Here is a 27692-nt window from a genome sequence, read left to right as displayed (position 1 = left end):
AGCGACCGAGAATTTAAAGAATTTGATAACACGACAGAAAACGTAACTCGTAGAAGCCGAGTACAAAAAACGAGACCGAGAACAATAACTCGTGGCCCGAAGTCTTGAAGTGGCCCCCAAAAGAAAAAAAGAATTTGATAATGCTACCGAAACCTTAACTCGGTCCACCTTACGGCCCGAGTAACAAGAAAACTGAGGTTTGAATCTCATTGTCATTTTTTACTGCTGGATAGAGGGGTGGCTATGCTATCAAAACACCATCTTTTGAGGTTGAGGAAAGATACGATAAGAAACCTTTATTTCAATAGGGTAATTCCTTCAGTTTTTGTACAAGATAAAAACTGCTATCCATAGAGGCTCTATACAATAAACTAAATTGAGTGGAAATAATAATGATTATTAAGTACAAATAAAAATAGCTATAAAATGTCATATAAAGTAAAAAACTGAAAATCTAAATCTGATTCAAAATTCGGATTAAAAATTACACAGCCATGATAAAGAAAGGCTTTTTTCGTACATTCTAATCTACAGACGGGAGTCTAAGTTTATCACTGCCCCTTGTCCTTCTGGAAAATACATCCCTGTTATAATTAAAATAGTGTATAAAGAACTGTGGACAGCGATTGCATAAACATTTCTTAACTAGATTGCGTACATGTCAATCACGCGTTTCCTCCCCGTGACGAAACCCTAAGGACGTCTGCGTGGGAGGCTAGTGGTTTGGTAGATCCTGTTTGAGTATAATAGTTTTAACCACTTCTCTTAAACAAGTTATGACATGCACAGCAGGATACGGCCGTCACAATCGGTGTAGGCCGTATTAAGACATCAGTCCAATAAAGAGAATATACCAAAATCACGTGACTGAACATCTGTGGAAAGACGATCATAATTTTTGGCAGAGTCCAGGAACCTCTGCAAGTAGAACCTTTGGTGAAATTTAAACGCGGCTTTAATTCATCACTTGCGGGAGTCAAACCGACAAACCTGGCAATATGGAACAATTGGCACAGAAAACCACATGGAATGTTCAGAGTAATGCATTTGTCATTGCGCTAGCGTTGTTAGGTAAGTGACAGCTAGACATGGACAATGTGTTCCAATAACAGAGTGAAAACTTTAACCAGTGTTCCGTGCGAATTCTAAAGCCCATCGCACACGACTCAGTACTACGCAACATTTCTTATACAACTTCAAAGTTAGTGTACTATGATCTGACCTAACAAATGATCCGTAGCAGACACTGTCGTTATGTAAATGTCATGTTGGCTGAGTGTTCAACGAAGCAGATCAGCTTGTTTGAATAACTGAAAACGATCAGCAAGCAATTTTTAAGTACTAAAGAGTCGACAAACAACGAAAGATTCTCTGCTAGCAGAATATGCGTTCCTTTTTTTAAGCCGGTGAGATTTAAAACTTCAACTCCCGCTACAACATAAATGTGCCGAAGAGTATGAGTCTGTGGAGAACCATAGGTTCAAAAGAAATCATTTAGTTAGGTCAAAATTTGTGATACTAACCTGATATTTATTCCGCTCAAAATATAGTTCGTTTAATCCGCTAAATTGAGCTGTTTAAATTTTTTAAGACAGTGGCTGAATTCTTTATTCTGTTTCACAGTCTATTTAAATATCCTGCCCGGCTCACGGTTTACGTGCAAATAATAATACCAATGCCTATAGTAAAAGTTTTCGATTTATCGAGAAATATAACTCGTACACTGCTCGGAGAAAATTTTTTGATGGCCTTAGACATAACGCCTAGTTTCGTTGCTTTAATGAAACTGGCAACGAAAAAGAAAGCCTGTCCTGATTGTCGGTAAAAACCGTTGAAAGGGACTGAAACTTTTCCATATCGGCCGTTAACACTTCCGCAGATACCTTCTATGACGTGAATTAAGAATTAAATTAACAATGAGATAAAAAGGGCTAGAATATGGAATGCGGTAAATAACATGTACGTACGTGCAACATTTACATATACATATAACTCGAACCTTCAACGGAAATTGAAAAAGGTTCGAATTATCGGGAGTTGAGAACAAGGAAATAAGGAAAAAAAACGATGTTTACTGTGTATTTCTATTCATACAGTGTATACATTTTAATCAAATTTAGTTATGGCGAAGTAGAGTGAAAATGGAACAGTATTTGTAAATTATAAATCAGAGCGTATTAAACGCAACGTGAAACAAAACATATGCGCTGAAGTTAAATGTGCCCTAAACCAGCGAAACCTAAACTGGACTGACACGTTTTGTGTGATGCAAAAAAGACAAACAACATACGGCTGCTTCAATGTTTTGTACTACGGTACTGTTTGCTTTGACCTGTCACGTCTTGACAAACATGGTTCGAGCTATCAAGAGTAAAATTATATAGAAAATGACCTGAAAGGAAACGAAAATTGCTTCGAGTTAGCGGGAGGATCAAGCTATCGAGGGTAAAATTACAGTAAATGTATGACGGAAATCCAGGGGAAATCGATTTTGGTTTGAGTAAGCGCGAGGTTCGAGTTAGCGATGGTTCGAGTTATCGGGAGTCGACTGTACTACCAATTCTGAAAGAAGTGTCACAGGACAGACTATCACTGAAATTTTCAAGACGTTCATTAATAGCTCGGGATTGGTATGACAATTCCGACTGACGTTAGACTCCATGTCATCAGTTTCAAAGTTGTGTAAGTCAGACATGTGTTGGCTTCACACTACAAGCTAAGTTAGTTTCAAGTAAGCACTTGATTCAAGTGCACTTGAAAATCTCAAGTCGCACTTTAGAAAACTTGGCTTCACACCTGGTGACAAAGTATACACTTGAAGCACAAGCTGTCAATCATCGTTCACGGTAAAATCAGAAATGCGATTGCTCGCCGGAAAATAATGGAGCCTTTGTAACGGAAAAACGTTTTATGTTGTTTACTCTTCATTTTGTCTTTAATTTAAACTCGGAGAGTTTTAACATTACAGGAAATGCATAGGTACTTCATTCTTTACGAGTACTTGGCGACAAAACAAAAGAACAGGCGACATCTTCTGAACTGAAAATCGATGGTCCAGGCTGTCTGTAAAAATGAAATTCAAATAAGATCTTAAGTTTAACCATTTGTATCGGCTTTTCCTTCTTTTTGATGTCTACGTACAAAAAAGACTGTTGCATGGAGTCCTCAAACTGCAAGGCACATCTCCAGCCATCCATTTTGATTTTTTTTTTATTAATTTTAGTTAACGGCAAAATGTTCATCTGTCCTGGCACCGCGGGCACGCGGCTTTCAGTTGGTTTCCCTTTTCCTATTGGTCAAGTACGTTCTCAAGTGTGGTGTTGGCCATACTTGGCGGCGTACTTCGGCTTCTTTGAACTACGAACGTTTCCATGGTCACTAAGTAAAGTTCAAGTTGGTAGGTTTTACCCCTTCACACTCAAGTAGGTTTCAAGTGCACTTAGATTATACTTACAAGCTCAAGTGTGAAGCCCCCGATGGAGTCATCATAATGTCAGTCGACATTACTATCGCTTGTTTTTATTTTGTTTAGCGAAAACCCCCTTTTATTTTCAAAAAATGTCCTTGTTTGGAATAAAACCCGTTTGTTTAGGTCCAAATTTTTCTCCGCGTTTCTCGACTGACGTACTCTCCATTAATTCAATAAAAATATAGTTTTCTCGTTTTCTTTGTATTTACCTTTTCGAACCTTTATTTATAATTGGCCACTGATCACGAAGCTCTTGCATGATGTCGCATGGTGAGTAAATGCACATTTATGAGTGAAAAGAATAAATTTTGACCACGTTGCGAGTACGAGCTAAAAGGCTCTTCCAAATTTCTTTCCAAACAAAGTTCAGTGTACAGTCTTTTATCAGTAAAGGTTACTTTTATTCGTTTCTTTCTGAAATTCTTACAAGTGAGTTCGGCATCTCCATGAAATTTGAACGTTAGCTCATAGGAATTCCGTAGAAACTAGTAGCTACACAAATATGAAAAAAAAATATAGCTATAGTCTAGAACATTTTGAGAGCTAACCTGGAACATGATCACCTTGAGAACGGGCGCGTGGCTGACACTGAAATATAATTTCACAAAATTCTTGTCGATGCTTCCATGTACATGTCACCCAATTTTATTTTTTTTGTACTCCTCTTTCTCCCCTCACCTTGAAATTTCGAAAACTAAGAATATCAACTAGGAAGGTGCGAGTAGATCAGCAAAAGCGCGCGAACTCGTCGGTCACGGAAACTGAAAGTCCAATTATATTTGTGTAGCAACCGTATAACTTAGTAAACAAGATAGGTAAATGGACCCTTATAAATTGTTTACGAAATAATTGTCTCTACATGTATCACTTAAAATTAAATGTTTTCTTTTTCAAACAAATCCAATTGTTTTTTAAGGATTCATATTCGTCATTGGGCTGGTTGGTAACGGCATTGTGGTAGCAGTTGTCACAACCCTGCGTCGGCGAGCACAAAACTCCTCCAAATCCTCTGTTCAGCTGTTTCTCCTTCACTTGGCCATCTCTGATCTGATGGTGTGCCTGCTGTGCATTCCGCTGACCTTCTTTATTAACTTTCACTACCCCACTGAGTACCACACAAGAGACAGTGACCTGTGCAAGCTGGCCCGATTCATGCAGGTACAATACACACAATATACAGCATTTGCAGTCATTAAATAGGTCGATATGTATTAGATCTGCTTTTGCAGTAGTCCGGTTAGGTGACAAGCGAAGCCCTTGTTTGGTGGGGGAGGGGGGGGGGTGGAGTTTCAGTTATTTCTTGTCCCTCTGATTCTGAGGACAGTTATCCTATATCCCTAAAAGTACCTCTGTTTGACTTTTGCCTACACACAAATAGTAAGTCCCGATAGAAATTTCACAGCAAATGGACTAAATGTCTAGCTCATGTTTTCCTTAAGTTTGAGTATGACTGATTGCATACCTTAGAGGTTGATCTTGTAGGAGTGTAGATTCCACTCCATGGAGAATGGCAGCACTACTAAACACTTTTAAAATGTTTGTAGGTCACTTTGATCTGCAGGATCTGTTACCTGTTTCAGTACAGAATATCCCTGCCGCACTCGAACTGTGATTATATATAATTTTCAGGAGAAATAGAACGAAAGTTAAACCGAATAAGTGCATTTAGACTAATATTTAGGCAATAAATGCAAGGTTACGGTGGTTTGTTTCAGTAATATTTCGATATAATTCTATATCATCGTCAGACTAGGTGACAATGCGGTAGTAAAGTTTAAATACTAAAAGGGTGGTAAATTAGCATCAATAGGCACGTGAGAATGAAATAAGTACAAAAAAAAAAGAGAAAAACTGTCATGAGAATAAGCAGAGTTCTCTGCTGGCCTTCAAGCCATTGTTCAAGGATGGCGATGAACGTTTTATGTGATAGGCTTCTTTGTATAGAAGGAGGTTCCAATCCGCCGTACGGAAAAAGATGGCGCCTCGCGCAGAATTCTGGGTAGATCGACCAAATCGATGAAAACAAAGATTTCGTGATCGTTCAAATTTGTGACAAAATGTAAGGTGTATTATCACGAAACTGAATGCCTTACAAGTGCGCTGTTGGGGGTTGCCCCCACAAAAGTTGGATTCACAAGACACTTACTTTTTATAGTTTCCCAACTGACCGGAAACTTAAGCAAAAATGGGTTTCTGCTATAAATTTGAGAACGAAATGCTACAAGTGGAGGGCGAGTGATCGTGTTTGCAGCGCACACTTTCGTGACGGTCACAAGTATGGTTGTAATAATATCCCTTCCATATTTCCAAGACGTGACTTAAAAACAGACCAGATAGTCTGGCCAGTAGATATATCGTGTCTTCTGTTGAAGAAAGCGCCAGCGCAAAAGGAACTTGGGCAGAGCAATGGCAACATTCCGGTAGTCCAGTCCAGCGAAAATCTTACGCAGAAGTCTCGGAGTGACAAGACGCAAGCATCCGAGTCTCTTCAAGTGCAAATGCCTGTAATGGAAGCTGAAGAAAGGAAATGTGGATGTCAGAAAAAAATTGATGGTTTGTTGGAGCGAATAAGACAGCTGGAAGAGCGAAGAGAAATGGAGAGGTTCGGAGTTCGTCGGTTTATGGCTTCCGACTCGGACATGCGATTCTATACGGGACTACCTGATTACCAGACATTTCTTGCTTTGTATAATTTCCTTAAACCAAGACCTGGCTTCTCCCTCAATTACTACAATGGCTATTCAAATGTTTCAAAAGATCCTTCTTATGTTGTCTCGAGAGGAAGACCTCGACAGCTGTGTGCCATAGACGAGTTGTTTTTGACCATGACAAGATTGCGCTTGGGATTGCTGGAGAAAGACCTGGCTGATCGCTTCTTTATCTCACAGCAGGAAGTCTCCGAAATTTTCTCAACCTGGATTGATCGAATGTCTGACTTTCTAGGGAAACTTTGCTTCGCAACGGATCGGGAAACAATGAGAAAGAATCTACCAAGGTGTTTTAAACCTGATTACGAGGACGTATATTTGATTATCGACTGTACGGAACTTTTCATTGAGAAACCATCGCAAGTAATCCAGCAAAGTGCTACCTGGTCGGAGTACAAAGGCCATAACACCGGAAAAGGTCTGATTGCAATTTCACCGCTAATGCTGCCAGTCTTCGTTTCAGACATATATCCTGGCAGCAAATCTGACGAAGAAATCCTGTCTGATAGCGGTATTTTGTCCCATGCACACCAGGGAGATAGGTGGCTTGCTGACAAGGGGTTTCTTGTTCAGCATATTCTGGACAACTTTGGTGTCAGAGTGGAAACTCCGGTTAAGTTGGAGGGAAAACAGCAATTTTCCATTGACGAGGATGTGCACAACAGGAAGAACTCTCAAGTAAGGGTCCATGTGGAGAGAGGGATTAGGAGGGTCAAAGTTTTCAAAATCTTGCAAGGGAACATCCCACTTCGATATCTCCACCTGATATCCAAATTGTGGAAGGTCTGCTCCTGGCTGACTGCGTTCTTGCCACCTCTTATTAGGGATGATGGGGAGTTAGTTGATGTTGATTCAAAAGAAGAGTAATTAAGAATTATTTTCAAATTAGTTTTAAGGAGACCCTATAGGGGGGTGGGGAGGGGGGTCATGTGTCACTTGTTTGAAATTTAAAAATATGTCTTGTGTCCCTGTCATGGTCTTTTATCAATGCATTGTGTCGCTGATGGAAATTGGAAGACAGTAATTGTTCATTGTCACAATTTCGTTTCCGGCTTTGCTGTCGCTTAATTTGGACCATGTTGCTTGTTGGAATATTTTACCCTGGCAGGGTCTCTTTTAAGTATTTTTAATTTCATCAAAACTATAACAAAATTCTCAAATTCAAACATTGTACTTAATGCTGTGCCAATCCCATATTTGCACACAATCTTGTACCAAAGGTTTGCTCCCTACATTATTTTCTCAATTTGAGATTGTTACAAAAAGGTTTTAATGGGAGAAGGATATTAGCCAAAATACTGATGTTAAAATTGAGCATTCTCCATAATTATTTTATTAAATTATTTATAAATAGTTAAATATGCATATAAGAGCAATAAATATTTATTTTCAAGATAATAATTATCTGCATTATTTATTAAATTATCAAGCATGATAAAGTGATCGATTTGATTATGAAAATTACACGTAGAATCATATTTACAATGTTTCGGTGTCCTCATGACACCATCATCAGGTCAAAATATAATGTTCAACAGATAACAAAAATATTAATGTTCAAGTTCAAGTTCAAGTCCCTTGAGGCTGGGTGAAGAGTTTTGCTTTTATTGAGTCACTTTGAATATTAGCGTAAAAGCAAAACTCTTCACCTAGCCCCAAGGGACTTGAACTTGAACTTGAACATTAATGTTCTTGTTATCTGTTGAACATTATATTTTGATCTGATGATGGTGTCATGAGGACATCGAAACATCGAAACATTGTAAAAGGATTTGTATGGAGTCATCAGGGCATAACAGAGCTAAATATCTCAACCCCAAATCGCAATAAGATGCTGATTTTTGGCAAGTAGGCATTTTTCATCATGCTCTTTCCAATCATATGAAAAAATCCCATAATTTCAAAAATTCTAGTATTTGTGACGTCACACTTTAGGACTCTCTATGATTCTACCCGTAATTTTCATAATCAAATTTATTAAATTATTTGTAAATATTATATAAGACCAATGTTTTTTTCTTTGTAAGATAATATATGTACTTTTTGATTGAGTGGATTTGGGCTGGTTGAGAAAATATTTGGCTAATAATGGTCATGGCGTATGTACGGATCAAGTGCAGCAAGGTCTGTGGACTGTGACTGAGAACCAGATATTTTCCTGTCTGCATGGCCTGACCTGAGTTAACTTTCAATCTCATTGCATGCAGCTGTAAGAATCCCTAGTAATTCACATACAGTCATACATGTATGAATCTCTAGCATCACCTGCAGCTGCAAGAATCTCTAGCATTGCATACAATCATGTGAAAAAATGAATCTCTAACATTGCGCATTGTCATTTGAATCTCTAGCATCACATACAGTTATACGAATCTCTCAGAGCATCGTATACAGTCACATGAATCTCTAACATCGCATACAGTCATGAATCTGTAGCGTCGCATAACCACATGAATCTCTAGCTTACAGGGCCAGCCATTATACAGCTTTTTCCTGTCCCACTCACACTAAATGTAAAGCTTACAGCCCTTGATATGGGCATTTTCTTAATACTTTTCATATAAATATATAAGCAAGTACTGGTTGTAATGGTAATGATAAATTATGTAATTATTTATTTTAAATAAATTTATTTATAAGTATTTCATGACCGATAATAATTTCTTTTTAAATTTATAATGATATATCTTAAATTGAATCATTAATCAAGATATATATTTATAAATTTATGTGTATAACAATATAGAAACATTGATTTGGTTAGCTGAACCATAACATGACATAAGAAAGAAATAAAAATCAGCAACTGTTTCCTAATATTGCCATGTTGTCAAGATTTGTCAGCATCATGCACCTTCCAAAATTCACATAATTCATGGATCTGCCCCTTCAGCCTTGTATTTTAATATTATGAATATTGGATTAAAAAGCGTTCTCTGGTTAAAAAGATTAAAAACATGAGCTTTCGGCTATCAGTCTAAAGGCTATCATCTTTTTAACCAGAGAACGCTCTTTAATCCAATATGTTTTATCTTGGTTACAGCTCTATTTTTACTAATATTATGAATATTAATGTACTCTCACACAAACTTGACTTCACGGCAGCCTTTGGCCAAAGCATTTGCCCATTGCCGGAGGACTAACAAGTTTTCAAAGTCTGGGACTTGTCCGGCCAGCTCTTCAATTTTTGCATACTGATTGCCATCACATTTAACATCAGATCTTGATAAGGGCTTGTTGTCCAGAATTGCGCAGCAAACTCGGATAAAAACATTAACAAAACTGGTATTATTTTTAATTAAGAAATACCTAGATTTGTTTAATTCGGGAACAAATGACTGAAGGATTCCATGATTTCCTTTGGCACACACTTGCTGTAGATGAACTTGAGACACGTGGGTGCCGCTGATCGACTCCAGTGGCTCTTCACATCCTTCAGCACGGGTCTTTACTTCAAGTAAACACAGTCCAGATAGTTTGATGTTGTTCCCATTCTTCACATCGATCAATCTCTTGCACGACTCCCCCTGAAATGTCCCATCTGGTGATGCACCAAACCGGCTGTCCGATTCAAGTGGGAACATCCCACATTCCATCACATTTGCACCACTATCGGTCTTGAAACAATTAACAGCCGAGGATTCAAATTTAATTCCTCTCTGGAAATTTTGGAAGTTTTTGGGTGGCTCTTGTTTCTTGTTGATAACACAGCTCCAAGTTTCCACAAATTCTTTTTTCCCATACAGTCCAATCAATGCCGGTGCTTTTGAAGATGTCACTTTCCCGATTCGATCACGGAACCAGCTCTCTGATCGCTGCTGTGGAAACGCTTGTATTCTCGGCTCGGATGTGCTGTTTTCTTTGTGAATGTCAGATGATGGGCCAGGACTGGACTTCTCTTCAGAACGGAGGAAGAGGGATTTGGAAACAAAGCGCTGATATTTTGATCTGGTTAGTTCCTCGCGCAGCATGTCAACACATTGTTGGTCTACTTCCGGTTCGCCTCTGGGCCGTGAGCTGTAAAGGATATTTACTTCGGCAGGTAATTTGCGTTTTCTGCCTCCTGCATTATCTCGACTGAGGACATGCTTCTCAAATACAATCTCTTGTAATGGCTTTCGCTTCATCACTTCTTTTTCCGGGTCTTGATGCGCTTTCAATGACGGTATTCCCCACTGCTGGCGTACATCGGTGCAGCTAACAGGCTTCGGTAGGTCTTTCGCTCCAGACATTTTTGCTTCTACCAGCTTATACGCCAGAGCCGCTATGTGTTTACAGAAGCCGCGCTTGCCAGCAGCACATGACTTGTCCTTAGCTGCGACAATTCTGCCTGTCTCCTTGTTGAATAGAATCGAGCAAGAATAAATCCCTTTTCCCTTTGAAATCCCCTTCGCTTGCTTCATGGCCGGCCTGGTGTGTCCCTCCAGCAAAAACATGTCATGTCCTGGCAGCAAATTAATTCTCATTTGTTTTCCAGAAGTCTCGAATTTTTTAGTCTTTGAAAACGCATAGCCCTCCGTTACATGCCTTTTGTCGTTTGTTTGTTTGAAAAAATCTTCAACAGCTGCATGAGTTAGGCTAGGGATGCCTTTCAACGAGGTCGTCCACTTGTCCGCGGGGGTTCCCTCGCCATCGAGCAATGTTTGCGTCAGAATTTCAGCGTCGCTTTGACTTTGTTTTCTTTTTTGTTCAGACACTTTACCCTCTGGGTCCACCAACAGCCTCTTATCCCAACCATATTTGATGTACATCTGAATTCTTTTGATGATAAATACGAAAAAAACCTTGTCAAATTGAAATGTAAACATTGCGTGCATAATCGTCGATGAAAAACAATGAAACAAAGTTGCGAAGCCCTTTAAAGACTTACTTGGCTTTTAACTCTTTCAAAGTGAGGTCGCTCAAGTTTCTGGATCCCCTGCACTTTAACCATCTTATTGCTTCTGCTTTACTTAAAAAATTGACGTCTTTCGTTAATTTCGCACCGTAAATTTCATTTTCGTCCAGGTCAACGCACGAACTTTCGTGACCCGCGGCCATGTTTGTTGACATGACTTTGACGTGATTTGGTCGATCTACCCAGAATTCTGCGCGCGGCGCCATCTTTTTCCGTACGGCGGATTGTCGTCACTGACAATTATCTTTGTGTTGCTACGCACGGTTTCGGTGAAAAATTCTTTGGTGGTCGTAGAAGGTGGGCCGGTCTTATTGGAGAAAATGTCTGGTAAATTATGCAGGCCTTGAATGTGTTGGATATTATCACACTGTCGAAGATGTTTGTATATAGCACTTTCTTTATCCGTGAGCGCGTGTTCTTGTGTGCGAGTAAATAGAGTTCTGTTCGTTTTGCCGATGTAAGAGCAGTTGCAGCCGGGACAAGTGAATTCGTAAACAACATCTGATTTGCATAATGGTGGTGTTTTGTCTTTAGTACTCGTGAAGAAGCATAATTTTGTGGTCTTCTGTTTTATTCGAATGTCCACATTCGGGTCGACGAGACTTCTGCGCAGTTTATGCTTAAGTTTCTTAGTAAGCTGTGTTGTTAGGTCACCAACGAATGGGATGGTAAGCCATATAGTAGTTGAATCCTGGCTTGTTTGGGAGGTGACATTGGTGCAATGATAAGGAGCCCTATTTTGTGCCATAGTAGTAAAGCGTTTAATTAGCGATTTTGCAATACGCTTGGGGAAACCGTTCCATGATAAAAACTGTCCGATTAGTTTGAGCTCGGTTTTAATTTTGTTAGGAGTGCAGATTCGGTGTACGCGGTCAATCAGTGCTCTAACCCAAGATATCTTGTGTCGCCAAGGGACGAAACTATCAAAATTAGTGTACTGCCCGGTAAAAGTATCTTTACGGTAAATTCCAAGGCCATCAATGGCAATGTTGATATCCAGAAAGTGAGGAGTGGTGTTCTCGAATAAGTCATGGGTAAAACGGATATTTCGGTCAAACTTGTGGAAATGTTCCAGTAAAGTGTTGATTGTGTTGCGTTTGATGAGAAGGAGTGTGTCATCCACATATCTACAGTAGAAGGCTATTAAGCCCTGATCGATGAGTTTCTTCACAATTTCATGCTCAAATTCTGTCATGATGATGTTCGCTAGCACTGGACCAAGAGAACCACCCATACTGACACCATCGGTTTGTTCGTACAGTTTGTTGTTACAAGAAAAGACGGTTTTCGTACATGTATCGCGAATAAGTTCGCGAAGCGTGGATTTCTTAAGCTTCGTTTTGACAAGCTTCTTGTTGTAGATTCGATCTTCAATGATTCTTAATGTTCGCTGAAGAGGAACATTAGTAAAGAGAGACTCCACGTCAAAAGAGACGAATTCATAACCCTCAGTGAATAAGGTTGGAGATATTGCCTTGATTCTATTTGCAGCGTCGAAGGTATCCTTCAGTGTGTTCTCATTCTGTGTGAGTGGTTGTAGAAGTTCACTTAAGAATTTGCCAACGGAATAGTGCGTGGTACCGGTTGTATCGATTATGGGACGAAATTTTGGAAGGCGGTCAAAAGCTTTATGGATCTTAGGGAGGCCATGTGCGCGGGCAGCTTTGACATTTTTCGGCCGGATGTTCTTATATGTTTCTTTGTCAAGTTCGCCTCGAATCACAAGTGTACGAAGGTACCTCTGGATGGAAATAAGACGTCGATGAGTGGGATCTGTCTTGACGGGCTTGAATTTCGTACGGTCTGAGAACAAACTATCCATGGCTTATGTGTAATCCTGTTTGGAGATCAGAACTACGCCTTCTCCTTTATCAGGTTTCAATATCACGCTAGACGATTGCAAGTGTTTGATGATCTTAATTCGCTTGTTATCTTGAGCTACACGTTTGTCATCGAAGTCCAAGATGTTAAATGTAAATGCGCGTAGGGCATTTCTGGCTCGTTCGATGGAAAGGAAATTACTCTTCAACAGGTTGTTACGTGTAAGTTGCTCCCATACAGATTCAGCAGACGCAATCAGATCTGATTCGCGTGGACGGGTTGCTATTCCATGTTTTAATCCAAATTGGAGGGTAGAGTAATCTTCCTTATGGTGGTCTTCAGTTTAGTTTCAAAAACAAGTCTCTTTTGCTTTGGTTATGCTTTACTTCGTCTGATTTACTTTTAATGCAAAAAGTCACGTTGATTTAAAACAAAAGTAACACGAAAACGAAAACCAATTATCCTACGCTTGACGCATAGGACAGCTGTTGCTGCATGCCTCATATAGAGAGGCCTGGAAGCAGCATGCAACCCAAATTGCGCATTGATGACGCTTACTACTGACATAAGTGTATTTTCTACGAGGTCAGATTGGTGGTTCATTTAAAACGTTTGTTATAGATAAAAGATCATCGCAGTTTTATACATAACTAAATTAGTTGTGAAATAAAGCCTGGAAAAAGGAATCCACACAATAACGGCTCCCAGTTGGCTTAGTAGCTCAGATGGTTTCAGCGCTGCACCGACATCGCAGAGGTCATGGTTTCCGTGAATGATCTTCCAGGCTTTCTTTTCGCAACTGCTTGAATTGTGTATAGAAAGGGTGATGATCTTTCGTCCATTTAATCTTTATTCCAAAGTTCACACATATGAATTTTCATATGTATACTCTCTTTTATTTGAAAATTTTTGCTCCCCATGGTAGTTGGATACAGAGGAAAATTTGCTTTTGGTATTAGTGAACGTTGGTAGAAGACATAGTCAGAGCAGTTTTTGCTTTTGGCTGATCGTCTCCCATATCTAGTTGCAATTGGCGGGATGACGTCACATTCTACTGTGCAACTCTTCTCTTTCCTCCTCTGTTGCCTCAGCACCAGTCTTTGTGTCACAGAAATGACCATCTCATGGCTCATGGGTCTTAACAAAAAAATGCCGTAACTGCTTGCAGAACGTTTACAGCCGCCATGTTAATGAGAATAAAGAGAGCACTTGAGTCACGTGGAACCAGCTACACTCCATGTGGTTACTTTAAGTCCTCCAGGAGAAGAGAACCCTTGGAGCATAGATTTTTCGTTACTGAACTGGTAACGACGGATAACCAACCTCGGGTGAACACGGGTGCTGTAAATCATCAGCAAAAATGAAAAAAACAAAAACAAAAACAAAAACAGAAAAAGCATGAATAGATTATGCCAGTTTGGATTTTTAAACTGTTATGTTTAATTTTACATCCATTATAAACAAAATATTAACTCTTTTTTACTGATAAACGAGGAATTCAAACTTTTAGTCAATTATCCCTAAAACTAACTCATTAATCCCAAGTCCATGAAATTATTTTGCTAGTTATCTCTTATCCCTATAACCCCTTAACAGTCAGCCTCACAAGTTAAATAAACTGGGATGTAAACAGTAAACGTAAACCTGAAGTAAAACTCAACCAGTGATGTCTTTTTGCTTTAGTGTTTGTTTTTCGTCTGTTTTCATCTGTTGATTAACATTTACATGTAACTTTGATAGTTCTTTACTTTAGCCTAATTTACTGCGCATGGACACATATACCGATAACGAAGGAACATCTCGGTCACGAACAGTATCGATCACATTAATATTGAGTACTTTGAATTATGTCATTACAATTCCGTGGAATGAATTAGTACTTTTGACTGAATTATTTCCTTACTTTCTCTCTTCTGTAGCACTTTGGTCCGGTACTTTCCGTGAGTCTGTTGACAGCAATAAGTATCGATCGCTACATGACATTTGTGAAGCAGGAATTTACATGCAGCCAAAGATCATGGTATCTGAAACCAGCTTGGTTGATCTTCTTTGCCTGGGTGTACGGTACAAGTCAAAACCTTCCTGTATTCCACTCAGCTGTTGTGATTCCTATTAATTTTAATAACAATACAGTGTACTACTGCACCACTACACAGGCAAGTACATTACCAAGAAGGATCTACCTGTTTGCCTCACTTTTACTTGGTTTTGTGATTCCCTTTGCAATAATGATGGTATCATACTATCGTGTAATAAGAGTTGTATGGACCAGAAATACGAGACTTGCTGCTTGTGTGACCTCTGATTCTAACCCTTCAATCAGAAATTCTCAACTCTTGGAGCGATCAAGGAAAAGAGTTCTTCGTGTGTTGCTGATTGTTGTCATTTGCTTCGTAACTTGCTGGCTGCCGTTTGCTGTCTACCATGGAATATTGGAGCGACATCTCAAGGAATATCCTAACCACATGGACGCAGCACGACTTATTACCTATGGTGTGGGCTTAGCCAACTCAATGTGCAATCCATTTATTTACTACTTCAATGTTGGAGGAAAATCATTTAATTCTATGAAAAAAAAATTCATTGGAATAATGGGACTGAGAAAAACAAGAATATCGCCACAAGCTGCTGCAAGAGGCGAGAACCTGCCATCCCCTGCCAACCAGAATATGATGGAGTTAGCCTTTAGGGTCCCAAACAACAATGCTTGTACTACAAATAATTTCACAATGCAAAGCCACAAATGTGTTAAATGTATAAATACCAGATTGTAAATTTCAATTATAAGTGTCAGGCTTGGACGGTGAAATTCCAGGCCCGAAGGTTGGTTTTGACAGGATCGGATCAGACAGGTGCTGCTGGATCATTTGGTTGTTTGTTTTGTTCAACTCATTAATATTACCAGACAGCGGTGTACACTGTGCAATACATTAGAGCGTTACTAAAACGGGGTATCAGTTATAAAGCAAACTCTGTTTGGCGATTTCTAAGTGCACTCCGTATCCACTTACTCCAGTCCCTAGCGATAGCCGAAGCAATCTTTTTCACTCGAAACAACCACTGAACAACGACAAGAAACAATAACACAATAACAAACGTAAATTCTGTTAATAGTATTTTTGCGCCATAAAACATTTGGGAGATATTCGAATTGATCAGGCAAGGTTGAAAGCGCTGACGAGCGGATGTGTTGAACGGTCAATAGAAGTATCAATAGAAGTGGATTCTCTGCCGAGACTTATCAGGGGATCCACTTCTATTGATACGTTTAGGAGAAAGCTGAAGACTCACCTTCTTGAAAAGGCATTTTTAGCTTAGACTATTTCTTAACTTTAGCCATAAGTTTTTTTTATTGTTATTATTATTATTAGGATGGCGCATTTGAATATATTTATATAGATATTTGCGCCTTATAAGCTTTTAGATTATAATTATTATAATTATACGGTGGCTATGCTCAGTATTTAGGCCAAGCGAAGTCGTATTTTAAAAGCCTGACCAAAACGTATTCGATGTGTATTTGGTGAAATGTGTGCTGTTTAACCATAGTGCCCGACCATGTATGGCTGCTATGAAGAAAAATAAAAGTACACAATATCCTTCCGTTGACCGTGATGAATCCTTTCAGTAAACATTCTCATTTCCAGGGGCCATTTCTCATTTTTGTATTAAGGACATCCCCTGAAATAGAAGTTACCATACGGTTTTATCATTCAGAATTTAATAGATTTGCTAATCTTTCAATCTTTTTCCCAAAATTGTAATAAAAGAGGGCCACCCAATTCGTTCTTTAGAAACGAAGAGTTGAAATATGGTTAGTTATACATTTTTGGTTGTGAATTAAGTTAAACTATATTCAATGCAATGTGAAGCGTGTTTCAAAAGTCTCAAAAGTACAGCGCGCAACTCTGCCGTGTATGATGGCAAAGTCCAATATTTATCTGCAGTGTTGCTCTTATCTAAAAATGAAATTCTCAATTTACATTTTTCAAGGAAGTTAACTTCTTTTTCGTTAAACTCGGAAAACCACTAATTTGAAACTCGATTTTCCACTGTTTTGTAAAATTTCTACAAAATCAGTGCGGTGACCCTATTTTTGTTGTCATATATCGAACCAAAGTAACGTTTGCCAGCTAGTGTGAAAATTGGAAAACCCATAGAGAGTTATTAATCTATGTATCGAAACTATCGAGCAACATATGAATGTGTTGAGAACGTTTCGTTTAATTGTTGTTAGAATAATTACTCAGGTGATTATAGAGATCCTGTTGATCTAATTGGTCGAGGATTGCGTCATACCTTCTATAATCACCTCGCGAGAGGTAATTATAGCGGGAGCACTAACTTTCAAAATGGCCGCTTAGCGATTTGTTGATATTTCTGAGGAAGAAGTAAATAGGATGACGGAAAATGCAATTCCGAAAGGCACTAAAGATGCAGCTAAGTCCGAGGTGACACTTTTCGAAGGCAAGATATGAAAATTTTGCTAATTGTAATAAAAAAAAACCCTTGTAAATTGCATGTTGTCGATGTCGATGGCTTAAAATGAAGACAACAAATTAAGTTAAATTCGAGCAAGATTTTCTTTATTTAACAGAATGGTTTCACAAACAAAACGAATTTAAGACAGAATTTGAAAGCATGGAAGTAAACAAGATAAATAAATGTCTCTCTAAGTTTTACGTTTCAGTGACGAGAAAAGAAAACAGTTTTTATAATTTGAAAACTAGTTTGTTGTCGGTTCGAGCGGCTCTCGACCACCATCCAAAGTCACCGCCTCACAACAAAAAATTTTGATCTGCGACAACCGTGTACTTGTTTAGTGAAGCCAATAAAGGACTAATAATTCCTACCTGAAGCCATCATGTCAACAACAAATTGTGCATCGCTAACACTTGTGATGCCGGCTCGAGTTTTACACCAAACAGCCTGGTTCATCTCCATCTATTTTGGTAAACGGGTCGGAGAAACCCAACATTCATTCACAGAAGTCAGTGCTTCGTCTCAATGAAGCGGCAGTCAAAGAATACTGACATTCTGCTTGAGGCCGTGTGAAGTTTATCGATTGCGCATGTGATTTCGATTAAGCATATGATCGACAGACTGCGCGTCTCTGTTCATTGACGCGTGACAATTTGAAACAAACAAACATGCAAAATCGACATTTTTCAGATGGTTCTTGTTTTTCTCTAATAATCACCTGAGTAATTATACTAAAACAACTATTCGCCTCAGGCTCAGTAAATATTGGTGAATATTCGTCTCGGGGAATATTCAGCAATATTTATTTCGCCTTCGACGAATAATTGAATAGTACTTTTTCGCGCACGCTGATTGGCCAGCTCGGAGGTGATTAGCCAAGTGCTATTCACCTCCGAGCAGCCGAAGAGAAACAAGATCGCTTCCCGTTTCGCCACGGTTACTTAAGAAGAAATTATTTCGATAACCGAGGCGGCTGTTAAAAAAATACATAAACGGCAACAAAGTTTGATTTGACTGCATTAAATGTAACTTACTTAATCTTTTCAACCTCATATTCTAAGGCGAAAAATGAAAATACAATCTCTTGTTTACGAAAACTGCCGAGCACTAAAATTACAACGAAAACAATGAAACATCTTAAAACTATTTTTCAGTATGGTTTCAACAACAAGACGAATTTCACAGAAAAATTGAAGAAATGACACTGTAGGAACAAATTTGCGAAAACTTTGAAAATACGCGGGAAAATTAATCCTAAATTGTACTCGGCCTCATGCGATGACATGTACAAAAATTTGCATGACTCTGTTGATTTAAGATTTCTTGGGTCGGCAAAACAAAAATTAAGACTTCAACTAGGCTTTTCAGTTTTGTTTGTTCTTTTATTTTACCAGGCCGAGTTGACCTGATAGTTGGGGCTCATTCTTTTCATTTCATTCGGCTTTGGCCCTTTTCTAACAAAACAAATTTCAAGTCCAATAAAGAAACGTGACACCTATGGGTGAGAAACGGAGAAAATAAAAAGCTTTTGCATATTTAACGACGTCTAAACTGAGTCAAAGCAGATGTTACTTGCAATTGTTTGTCAGTGTACAATAATTATTAAAAGGTGCCGACGAGACAAAGTAACAATACTTGCGGCAAAATTGAATCGCAGGCTAGCTCCAATTAGTATTTTGCCAGAAATAACAATACCTCCAATTTACCATTTGCGAAAACATTGAGGGTTCTCATTTTATGCAATTCAATATGAATCGTCCCGTTGAGATTAAGTTTTAGGATCTTGTGCAATACTAATTAGTGAATGTGTTGTAAATTTTAAAAATATGATATCCATGCATAATAAAGTGCAAAGTAGAAGTATTTCAGTTTTAAGTAAATGAGAAACTAGTTAACGAGACATAAAATGCAGATGAAACAATTGCAAGTCTTATTATGACGTCATGCAGTCAACTAAAGCAAATATAATGAAATCACACGACTGAACATCTGTAGAAAGGTGATCATAATTTTGGCTAAGCCAGGGAAACTCTACAAGTTCAACTTTTGGTATAAAATAACGCAAAATTCATTCGTCTTTTAAGTGTTTGTGGGAGTCGTTGGTAAAATGCAGCAGAACACCACATGGAATGTTCAGAGTGACGCATTTGTCATTGCTCTAGCATTGTTAGGTAAGTGTGGAAACTATGTATGAACGATATGTTCGAATAACAGGATGAAACATTTAACCAGACTGTTCCGTACTGTGCAAATTCTAAAGCCCACCGGACAGGACTCAGTGGTGGGCAACATTTGCTATTCCGTCAACAACTTTGTTGTATCTGAGTCAACAAATGATTTATCTCGGCCGGGTTCATCTTGTTATTGAAATGCCATGCCATGTAGTTGAGTGTTCAACATTGAAGTAAATCGCGTCTCTATCAAGCAACTAAATACAATAAATAAAAAAAGTTTAAAATAGAAAGCCAATATTGAAGCCATGAAAAATTATCTGCTGGCAGAATATCCTTTTCGGTATTGTTTTGAGCCCTGGTGATTTAAAACCCTAAGAATACGACGCAAAATATGCGGCAGAATGTGTGTCATTCTAACATGTAAGCGGAAATTTCCAAAACCGCAAGTTCATCGAAAATCTCTCAGTAAAGTCCAAAATTTTTGATACCAACGCCATATTTATTCCATTGAAAATCTAGTTCGTTTAATCCGCTAAGTTGAGCTTAAGATTTTTTTAAAACAGCGACTGAATTTTTCTTCCTTCTTCACAGCCTATTTAAATTTCCTGTATCTCACGTATGTAAATAAGACCAATGTTTGCGTAAAATTTCTTACTTTATCAAGAGATAACCACATGAACTCACTGTTCAGACAAAATTTGCTGATGGCCTCGTAGATAACATGTCTTCGTTTCAATAATGAAAGAGTATCCTCGAGGGGGAAAATATGTCATTGTGCAAAATAAAAAATCCTTATAAAAAATCATTTTTATCCAAAACAATAAGCAATGAAAATTTTATTTCAGAGAGGATCGAAACACATCAATCAACACAAAACAAGGTGCTATTTATACAGTTAAGCAATCAGTCGACACCATCGCTTGATGAAGACCAGCAGTATAGCGGTCGAAACGTCGCGATCCACATCTATGTGACTCAATCGTGAGACAAAGGATTAAACTGGGCTATCATTTCAAACCACGATGACGAACACCTTTCATAACATTCTTCGTACTTTTTGACATACTTATTCAGATTTTAATAGGTCTGTCAGATCTGTCACTGGAGAGACTGTCAAAATGTCAAGACGTACATTAACAACACGCGATCGAAATGACGATTCTGGCTAGAAAGCAATAGTATGATGACCTAAAAACTTACAGAAGGAAGATTGAAAAGTTAGTTGTGATTCCTTCGATGGACAAGACACGATCTCATAGTGTATCATCCCTAGAAATGAAAACTGAACTGTTCTCCTTGATACAATGTTTGTTTTAGGTTGGCTAAAAACTGCTCAATAAATAATTGTATCTACATACCTTAATCTTCAAACACCATTCAATGTTTAACTTTTCAAACAAATCCTATAGGATTTATATTCCTTGTTGGACTGGTTGGTAACGGAACTGTGGTGGCAGTTGTCACAGCCCTGCGCCGGCGAGGTCAAAAATCCTCTGTTCAGCTGTTTCTCCTTCACTTGGCCATCTCTGATCTGATGGTGTGTCTGCTGTGCATTCCGCTGACATTCTTCACTAACTTTCACTACCCCACTGAGTACCATTCAAGAGACCGTGGCCTGTGCAAGTTGGCACGATTCATGCAGGTATAATACAGTATTTGCAGTTATTAAACCTATCTAGACATGAATGACACTTGAAGGATAAATAGTATGTCTAAAGACATTTTCTTTTAAGTCCGTAATTGGAAGTGATGACTTCATATGCATGGTTATTACGTCATGATTGCCAAATGGCGACCCTCTGGATTAGCCATCTTGAATTTCTGGATCTCAAAAATTGGCCGAAAATTAATCAAAATTTATACAAAAACTCTACTCCATTTTTCTAAAAGCCTCTCTGTCAAAAACTGGTTGCCATGGTCACATCAAATTTACTGAAAACTGAATCACCATATAAAATTGTTTTCAGATAAATGTCTCACGAGAGTCAATAAGTTGGATAGCGTTTGCTCAGATGTAAAGAAGCCTTAAAAGGCTCAAAGTGGACGCGGACAGATCACCCCGGCGAGCTACGGTTCATGGGTTGATATGCAACCGGCTCTCTCTTATCGGTATGGTGACGAGCTAAAGGGGATGTGATGTAAGGAACGTCAATTTTAGACCTTTATTAAAAGGTCTAAAATATCAAATACTGACATCAAGCTACATTTTCTGTTTGTTTGTTTGTTTGTTTGTTTGTTTGTTTGTTTGTTTGTTTGTTTGATCTTCTTCTATCTTCTGTTGACTACCATTTAGCTATAGTTTCTATTTTACCCAATTCAGCTTTAAGTGTGCATGCAAAATGCACCGCACCATATTGAGTACTTTTTTATATTACAATTTCGAAGGATAAATTAGTACTCTCGTTATTTTCTCTCTTCTGTAGCACTTTGGTCCGGTACTTTCCGTGAGTCTGTTGACAGCGATAAGCATCGATCGCTACATGACATTTGTGAAGCAGGAATTTACATGCAGCCAGCGATCATGGTATCTGAAACCAGCTTGGTTGATCTTCTTTGCCTGGGTGTACGGCACAAGTCAAAACCTTCCTGTATTCCACTCAGCTGTTGTGATTCCTATTAATTTTAATAACAGTACAGTGTACTACTGCACCACTACACAGGCAAGTACATTATCAAGGAGGATCTACCTGTTCGCCTCACTTTTACTTGGTTTTGTGATTCCCTTTGCAATAATGATGGTATCATATTATCGAGTAATAAGAGTTGTATGGACCAGAAATATGAGACTTGCTGCTTGTGTGACCTCTGAATCGAACCCTTCAATCAGAAATTCCCACCTCTTGGAGCGATCAAGGAAAAGAGTTCTTCGTGTGTTGCTGATTGTTGTCATTTGCTTCGTAACTTGCTGGCTGCCGTTTGCTGTCTACCACGGAATCTTGGAGCGACATCTCAAGAAGCCCCCGAACCCTATGGATGCAGTACGACTCATTACTTATGGCGTGGGCTTAGCCAACTCAATGTGCAATCCATTTATTTACTATTTTAACGTTGGAGGAAAATCATTTAGTTCCATGAAAAAAATTTTTCTTGAAAACATGGGAGGAAAGGCAAGAATGTCCTCACATACTGCTACAAGAAGCGAGATCCTGTCAGCGTCTGCAGGCCAGAAAATGATGGAATTTGATTTTCTTGCTCGTCTTAGAGAGAATGACACAATGCAGACGAGCTGTGTTTAATTTCCATTTACCAGCAAACGTTATGGTTTCCAAGGGAACTCTTAAATAACAAATTACCAATTGAGAAGACAGGTTCGCTTGTACTGCTTTGGTTTACACCGAAATATCATAATTTCTATGAGAAAGAAGCACCTTGTAAATGACTTCACAGTAGAGTATTCTTTAGTTTGCCAAACTTAAAAGATAAAGACAAAACGAACAAACAAACAAATTGTGAATTTGCCTCTATAAGGCAAAGTTAAGTGAAAAAGTAGTCGAGTCGAGTATAGTTACTTTTTGAGCTTCTACGTTAGTAACATTTGAGCAAAAGAACTTAAGCTTAGGGTCAGATTTAAAGAGGATCTGATTGACCCGGCAATACCAATTTAATGTGGCATTTATTAGACAGGTTTTTCGATCACGTGAGGAAAGGACAATAGTGGGGGAGGGGGGGGAGTATCTTTGATTGAGATCATTAATTGGTAGGTAAGCCCCTCTAGGCTTTTATACCATCTGCTTTAATCGATTCAGCCTCGAGCGTTCTGCAGTTGGTCTTGGCGCAAACTTCGAAAAAATGGCACATACAGACCGACCCGACGAAGCATGTTTTAGGAAATAGGAGCTAATGGCACATATATAATCAGGTCTAATATCAGGCCTCCAATGTAATAAAAAGTTTCATTTATAGGCACAAACGGGAATCGCGCCTGTCGTGTATTTATCAAGGAGCTGGCCTAAATGCACATCTTAATTATTCAGTCCTAGCCTTTCTGGGTGAACTTGACATGAAAAACAAAAAACAAAAAACAAAAAAACAAAAGAAAAGAAAAAAGGGAAATAAGTTAGTTCATAAAGGATCAGCTTTTATGCTTGCTTAAGTATATGTTTTCTGTGGTATTTTTAAGAGAGTGAGGAGAACAGGAGAAAAATACCCTTTCAAAAATATGCTTTCCGCGAGAACACATTTTGTAAACTCCAGCTTGTGCTTCCTCAATTAACAAATTGGATTCTGACTTAGTAAAATGTATGTGTCCTTTATCGTATTTTAATTTCCTTAAAGATAAATATGCATACTCAATTTTCAAGGCACATGCTGACTCAGAAAACACATGTTAATTACAATGCAAGTTTAAGATTCCCCATTAAAGACAAAATGCCGAATAAAAATAAAATCAAGCTGAGTAAAACATAATTCATGCTGAGTAAAAAAGCGTCTTCTAACTAACATGGAAATACATGTGTTTTTGAGGGTTTTAACATCATCCTAATTCCTGATCAAATTCATGTCCAACATGCTCGGGCTTCTCAAATCAACCTGGCCGTCAGCTGTGCCAGAAACAAAGAGAACGTGAGCTCTGAATGTTTTCTTCTCCGGTCCGTTTTGCGCTATTTTTTTATATCTGCCAATGTACTGGAGTTAAGAAGGCAAAGAGAGTTCTTACGAAATGTCTCTAACAGCGAGGAGGAAGCGACACAGAGTTTCAGAAATTTTTAGAAAGTACACAAGCAGTTCTTGGGCAAATTAAAAGCTTATATCAACAAGTGAATGCGAGACGCAGAATACAAACCTGGATGATTTAGGAAACGCGATTGATGAGCCGCGGACAGTAATTTAGTAAGGACGAAAAGGTTATCAAGTCTTACATGTAGCTTATTAAGTGCTGCCCTCGTTAAATAAAGGCTTTATGTACAACGCTTAGCCTTGATTGTTAAAGTGCGCCCAGTAACAACCCGACTCTTGTTTCAGTTGTTGATATTCTGACCTTTTTTAGGTAAGATACGAACAAAATTTTACTCGAGACGTTAAGCTATTAATTCAGAAAGTTTCCGTTCTTTCGAATACCAATTGATATCGAGTGAGTTCACTGCTGTGGTGAAAACGTTGGGTCGTTGGATTAACACTGCTAGGTTTAATATTGGGAATATTCAAGCGAACTCTAAGAATGAGGCGACAGGTATTTGGACTCGAAACCCACGGATTTAATGAGATATCAAGGAGAGGACCTAACCAGTGTCATTGAAGCTGTGAAATCTGTCACTCCCAGTATTTATCAGAGTCGCATTGCTGATTCATTGGGAGCAGAGCTTTGCAAGCGGAGCGCTGAAGGGACGCTTTACTTTACTTTACTTGTCCCCTCGTGCCAAGGTGGCGCATAGGGCCTCCACATGGGCTTTCCAGCGATTCCTGTCTTGCGCTGCAGTGCGCACCTCAATCCAGGACTGCCACCCTGCTTTGGACCTCTCTTTTCCTACCGTGCGCCGCCAAGTTGTTTTTGGCCGGCCTCTCTTTCTCCTTCCCTCTGGGGTCCATGTTAGGGCTGTAACACAGGGAAGGGACGCTAAATTTAACAAATTGATGTGAGTTTTTCATGCGTCTATCCTGTTATTGATCATGAATTTTGCCATAACATTGTCAAAGTAGTACGCCTCGTGGATCCGCAGACTTCTTTGACAATATTATGACGAAAGTCATGATCAATAACAGGACAGACGTATGAAAAACTCACGCTAATTTGTTTTTTACTAAAACAAAAATTCAGAAGGGACAAATTAAGGTCAAAACGCGAGATAAAAATGCGAGAAACTTAAATTTTTATTAAATCTGACGCTACCAAAATCAAAAACTTCTCTCGCGCTCGCTTATTGGTTAATGAAAAAAGGGAGACTTTCTATTTGTTGAAAAGTCACAGATTGACGTTTCAAATTCCCCGTTCTCGTTCGTTGCGTCAACATCGCAAAAAATACAAATTCATGTGTCTGTCCGCTTACTGACGATGTGCGCGCCGAATTTCTGCAGTTATTTAAAAAACGAAGGATAGACTCAAATGGAACCGTTTTTCTTTGGAATCAGAAAGTCTATCGCCGAACGCACAGCATACCTGGCCCAAGTGCTTTATGGGACACTTGTTCCACTATTTCTGCTCTATAGTTCTCAAACTCATTAACAATTCATCAAGAGAAAGCGAAGAAAATCACTACCGTGACCGTGGTTTGGATATGTGTTCCTAATTACCATAAAATTTTGCCAACTTTAGCCTTGAATTTCTCCAAAAATTATTAAGAACTATTTGAGAAGCCATATCAAACACTCGAAAGTGTGTTTCATCCATCCAAACACCTCGAAATTCTTTTAAAAACAACCTATTTCTCAGTGTTAGGATTTCTGATGAAACACACCGTCTCGTGTTTGATATTTTACTAGAAACAGAGCAACTAAACTGACTTCTTGGAATCGATTCAAAACCAACATAATACACAAATAGACACCCAAAGCAGTTCAGGTGGGCAATTTTTTTTCGACAAATAACATCTATATAACAATACGCCTTCGTTTCTCGAAAGGCATGATATATGTTTTCGATATACTGTGTATTTTTTGGTAAGATCTACTGAATGTTGTGGTGAGATATTATTTACATGTAAAATCTATATAAACAGCTTTAGTTATCTCCTTTATGTTTTACATTATTTTTAACCTTACTTGTAAATAGCTATCTCTCATATCCTTATATCTTGCATTTTATATAAACAGCTTTTATCTCCTTTACAGTTAACATTATTTTTACCCTAACTTGTAAATAATTCTCTCTCATATTTTAATGTTTTACATCTTTTAACTCTCTCTTTAAAGGGGAAGTGTCACGCAAATTTGCTGTCCTTTAAAAACCCAAAAACGTTTGTCTATCAGCAGAAACAAAGAAATAATTGTCAAGTTTGTTATAAATTATCACCCCAGTGCAATAAAACTGTCGACTAATGCCTCTGGTCTGAGACAGAGTGGGCCGATATGGTTTGAAACTTGAAAAATGTTAGGCTAATTTTTTCCAAGTTCTCGCATTATTGTTTCCAAAATGCTCTAGAACAGATCACGAGTTGTTCCTTTCGAGAATTGAGTTGATTTCTTTCCTCTCGTCATTCTAGAATTATTTGGCAGCTGGTTGAAGGTCTTATTTCATAATCTTAACAAAAGATATTAAAAACCCCATGATACTTCCCCTTTAATACTTGCCCAATCTAGGATATGCTATAATTTTGTTTTTGTCTCAATCTGGTCTGCCATCGATCGTCTTCCGGTTCAGTGTGAGAAGTCGACCGCCAAATGACACCGGCCGACGCTTGTTCAAAATTGTTAAATTAGGGCCTCCACAGAGACTATTTTCAATCGACAACTTTTAGTGTTTGGTAATGTGTTTCTACACACGAAGTTACTTGACGATTACTTGTATGTTTTGAGGGAGCCTGGAAACTTGCTTACTAACACGGATGTGTGCATCGCGCACGTCGCTGCAAAAATAGACTGAACAGAAGTAATCGATGACTTACACTCTGTTTTTTTTATAAGAACGTCTAATTTTGGAGCTGAGGCTGAACGTTCTTATATTTTTCTGCGATTTGAGGCTGAAAACGTTCTTAAGATGTTCGTAAATAACATAGTATACACTACATGTATTTCAGTAAATCAATGTGGACGTGACCAGGAAACCTGTCAAAGTGCATTGCCTTCTGAGATAAGGTATCAAGAACTGCTGATTATGACAAACCGAGATGTGTGTCACCATTGTTAATGTTATACAAACCTTCCCTTAAGTATTTTGGTTAATTTACATTTGTTACCGTGATTTTATATACAGATTAGAAAAATAATAATGTTCGTAATCGACTCTCAGCCTGAGGAACGTTCTTAATACGTTCTTAAAATTTTGGTTTATCTCAGCCTCAACGTTCTTATAAAAAAGGTTCATATAAAAAAAACAGAGTGTACTCATTCACCGGAACAAGTGGGTTGCCGATGACAAACTGGCTTCCGCGTTTGTTATCTACAACTAAAGTGGTCTTCCTTTCAAAGAGAAAACCTGCTTTGTTGTCTTCTTGTCGACGATTTTTTTTCACCATTTGTAGTCGATAACTTGGTTCACCCATGCACGA

The 27692-nt window shown here is 38.5% G+C and overlaps 4 protein-coding genes across 4 annotated transcripts; 3 read left to right on the top strand and 1 right to left on the bottom strand.

Annotated features, from left to right (window-relative positions):
• The first annotated feature begins 737 nt into the window (after positions 1-737).
• LOC146462352 (uncharacterized) lies at positions 738-5420 on the top strand. The gene is made up of 2 exons (XM_085085805.1): positions 738-1071; positions 4386-5420. The coding sequence occupies exons 1-2, from the start codon at positions 999-1001 to the stop codon at positions 4667-4669; spliced, it is 357 nt and encodes a 118-aa protein (XP_084941931.1). The 5' UTR covers positions 738-998; the 3' UTR covers positions 4670-5420.
• A 3771-nt stretch (positions 5421-9191) lies between these two features.
• LOC146462351 (uncharacterized) lies at positions 9192-11296 on the bottom strand. Its single transcript, XM_085085804.1, has 2 exons — positions 11048-11296; positions 9192-10935 (listed from the first exon to the last, which is right to left on the bottom strand). Exons 1-2 carry the CDS (start codon positions 11278-11280, stop codon positions 9258-9260), a joined length of 1911 nt encoding a protein of 636 aa, XP_084941930.1. The 5' UTR covers positions 11281-11296; the 3' UTR covers positions 9192-9257.
• Positions 11297-14079: 2783 nt separating this feature from the next.
• Positions 14080-16494, top strand: LOC146462350 (rhodopsin, GQ-coupled-like). Its single transcript, XM_085085815.1, has 2 exons — positions 14080-14199; positions 14815-16494. The coding sequence occupies exons 1-2, from the start codon at positions 14080-14082 to the stop codon at positions 15667-15669; spliced, it is 975 nt and encodes a 324-aa protein (XP_084941941.1). The 3' UTR covers positions 15670-16494.
• Positions 16495-19329: 2835 nt separating this feature from the next.
• LOC146462349 (pyroglutamylated RF-amide peptide receptor-like) lies at positions 19330-24150 on the top strand. The gene is made up of 3 exons (XM_085085791.1): positions 19330-19548; positions 20961-21193; positions 21975-24150. Exons 1-3 carry the CDS (start codon positions 19485-19487, stop codon positions 22785-22787), a joined length of 1110 nt encoding a protein of 369 aa, XP_084941917.1. The 5' UTR covers positions 19330-19484; the 3' UTR covers positions 22788-24150.
• The last annotated feature ends 3542 nt before the right edge of the window (positions 24151-27692 follow it).

The sequence above is a fragment of the Pavona decussata genome, unplaced genomic scaffold (assembly GCF_977016875.1).
Source record: "Pavona decussata unplaced genomic scaffold, jaPavDecu1.1 SCAFFOLD_190, whole genome shotgun sequence".
Taxonomy (NCBI): Eukaryota; Metazoa; Cnidaria; class Anthozoa; order Scleractinia; family Agariciidae; genus Pavona; species Pavona decussata.
The sequence above is the reverse complement of the archived record's forward strand: the minus strand, read 5'-3'. Positions and strand labels throughout refer to the sequence as shown.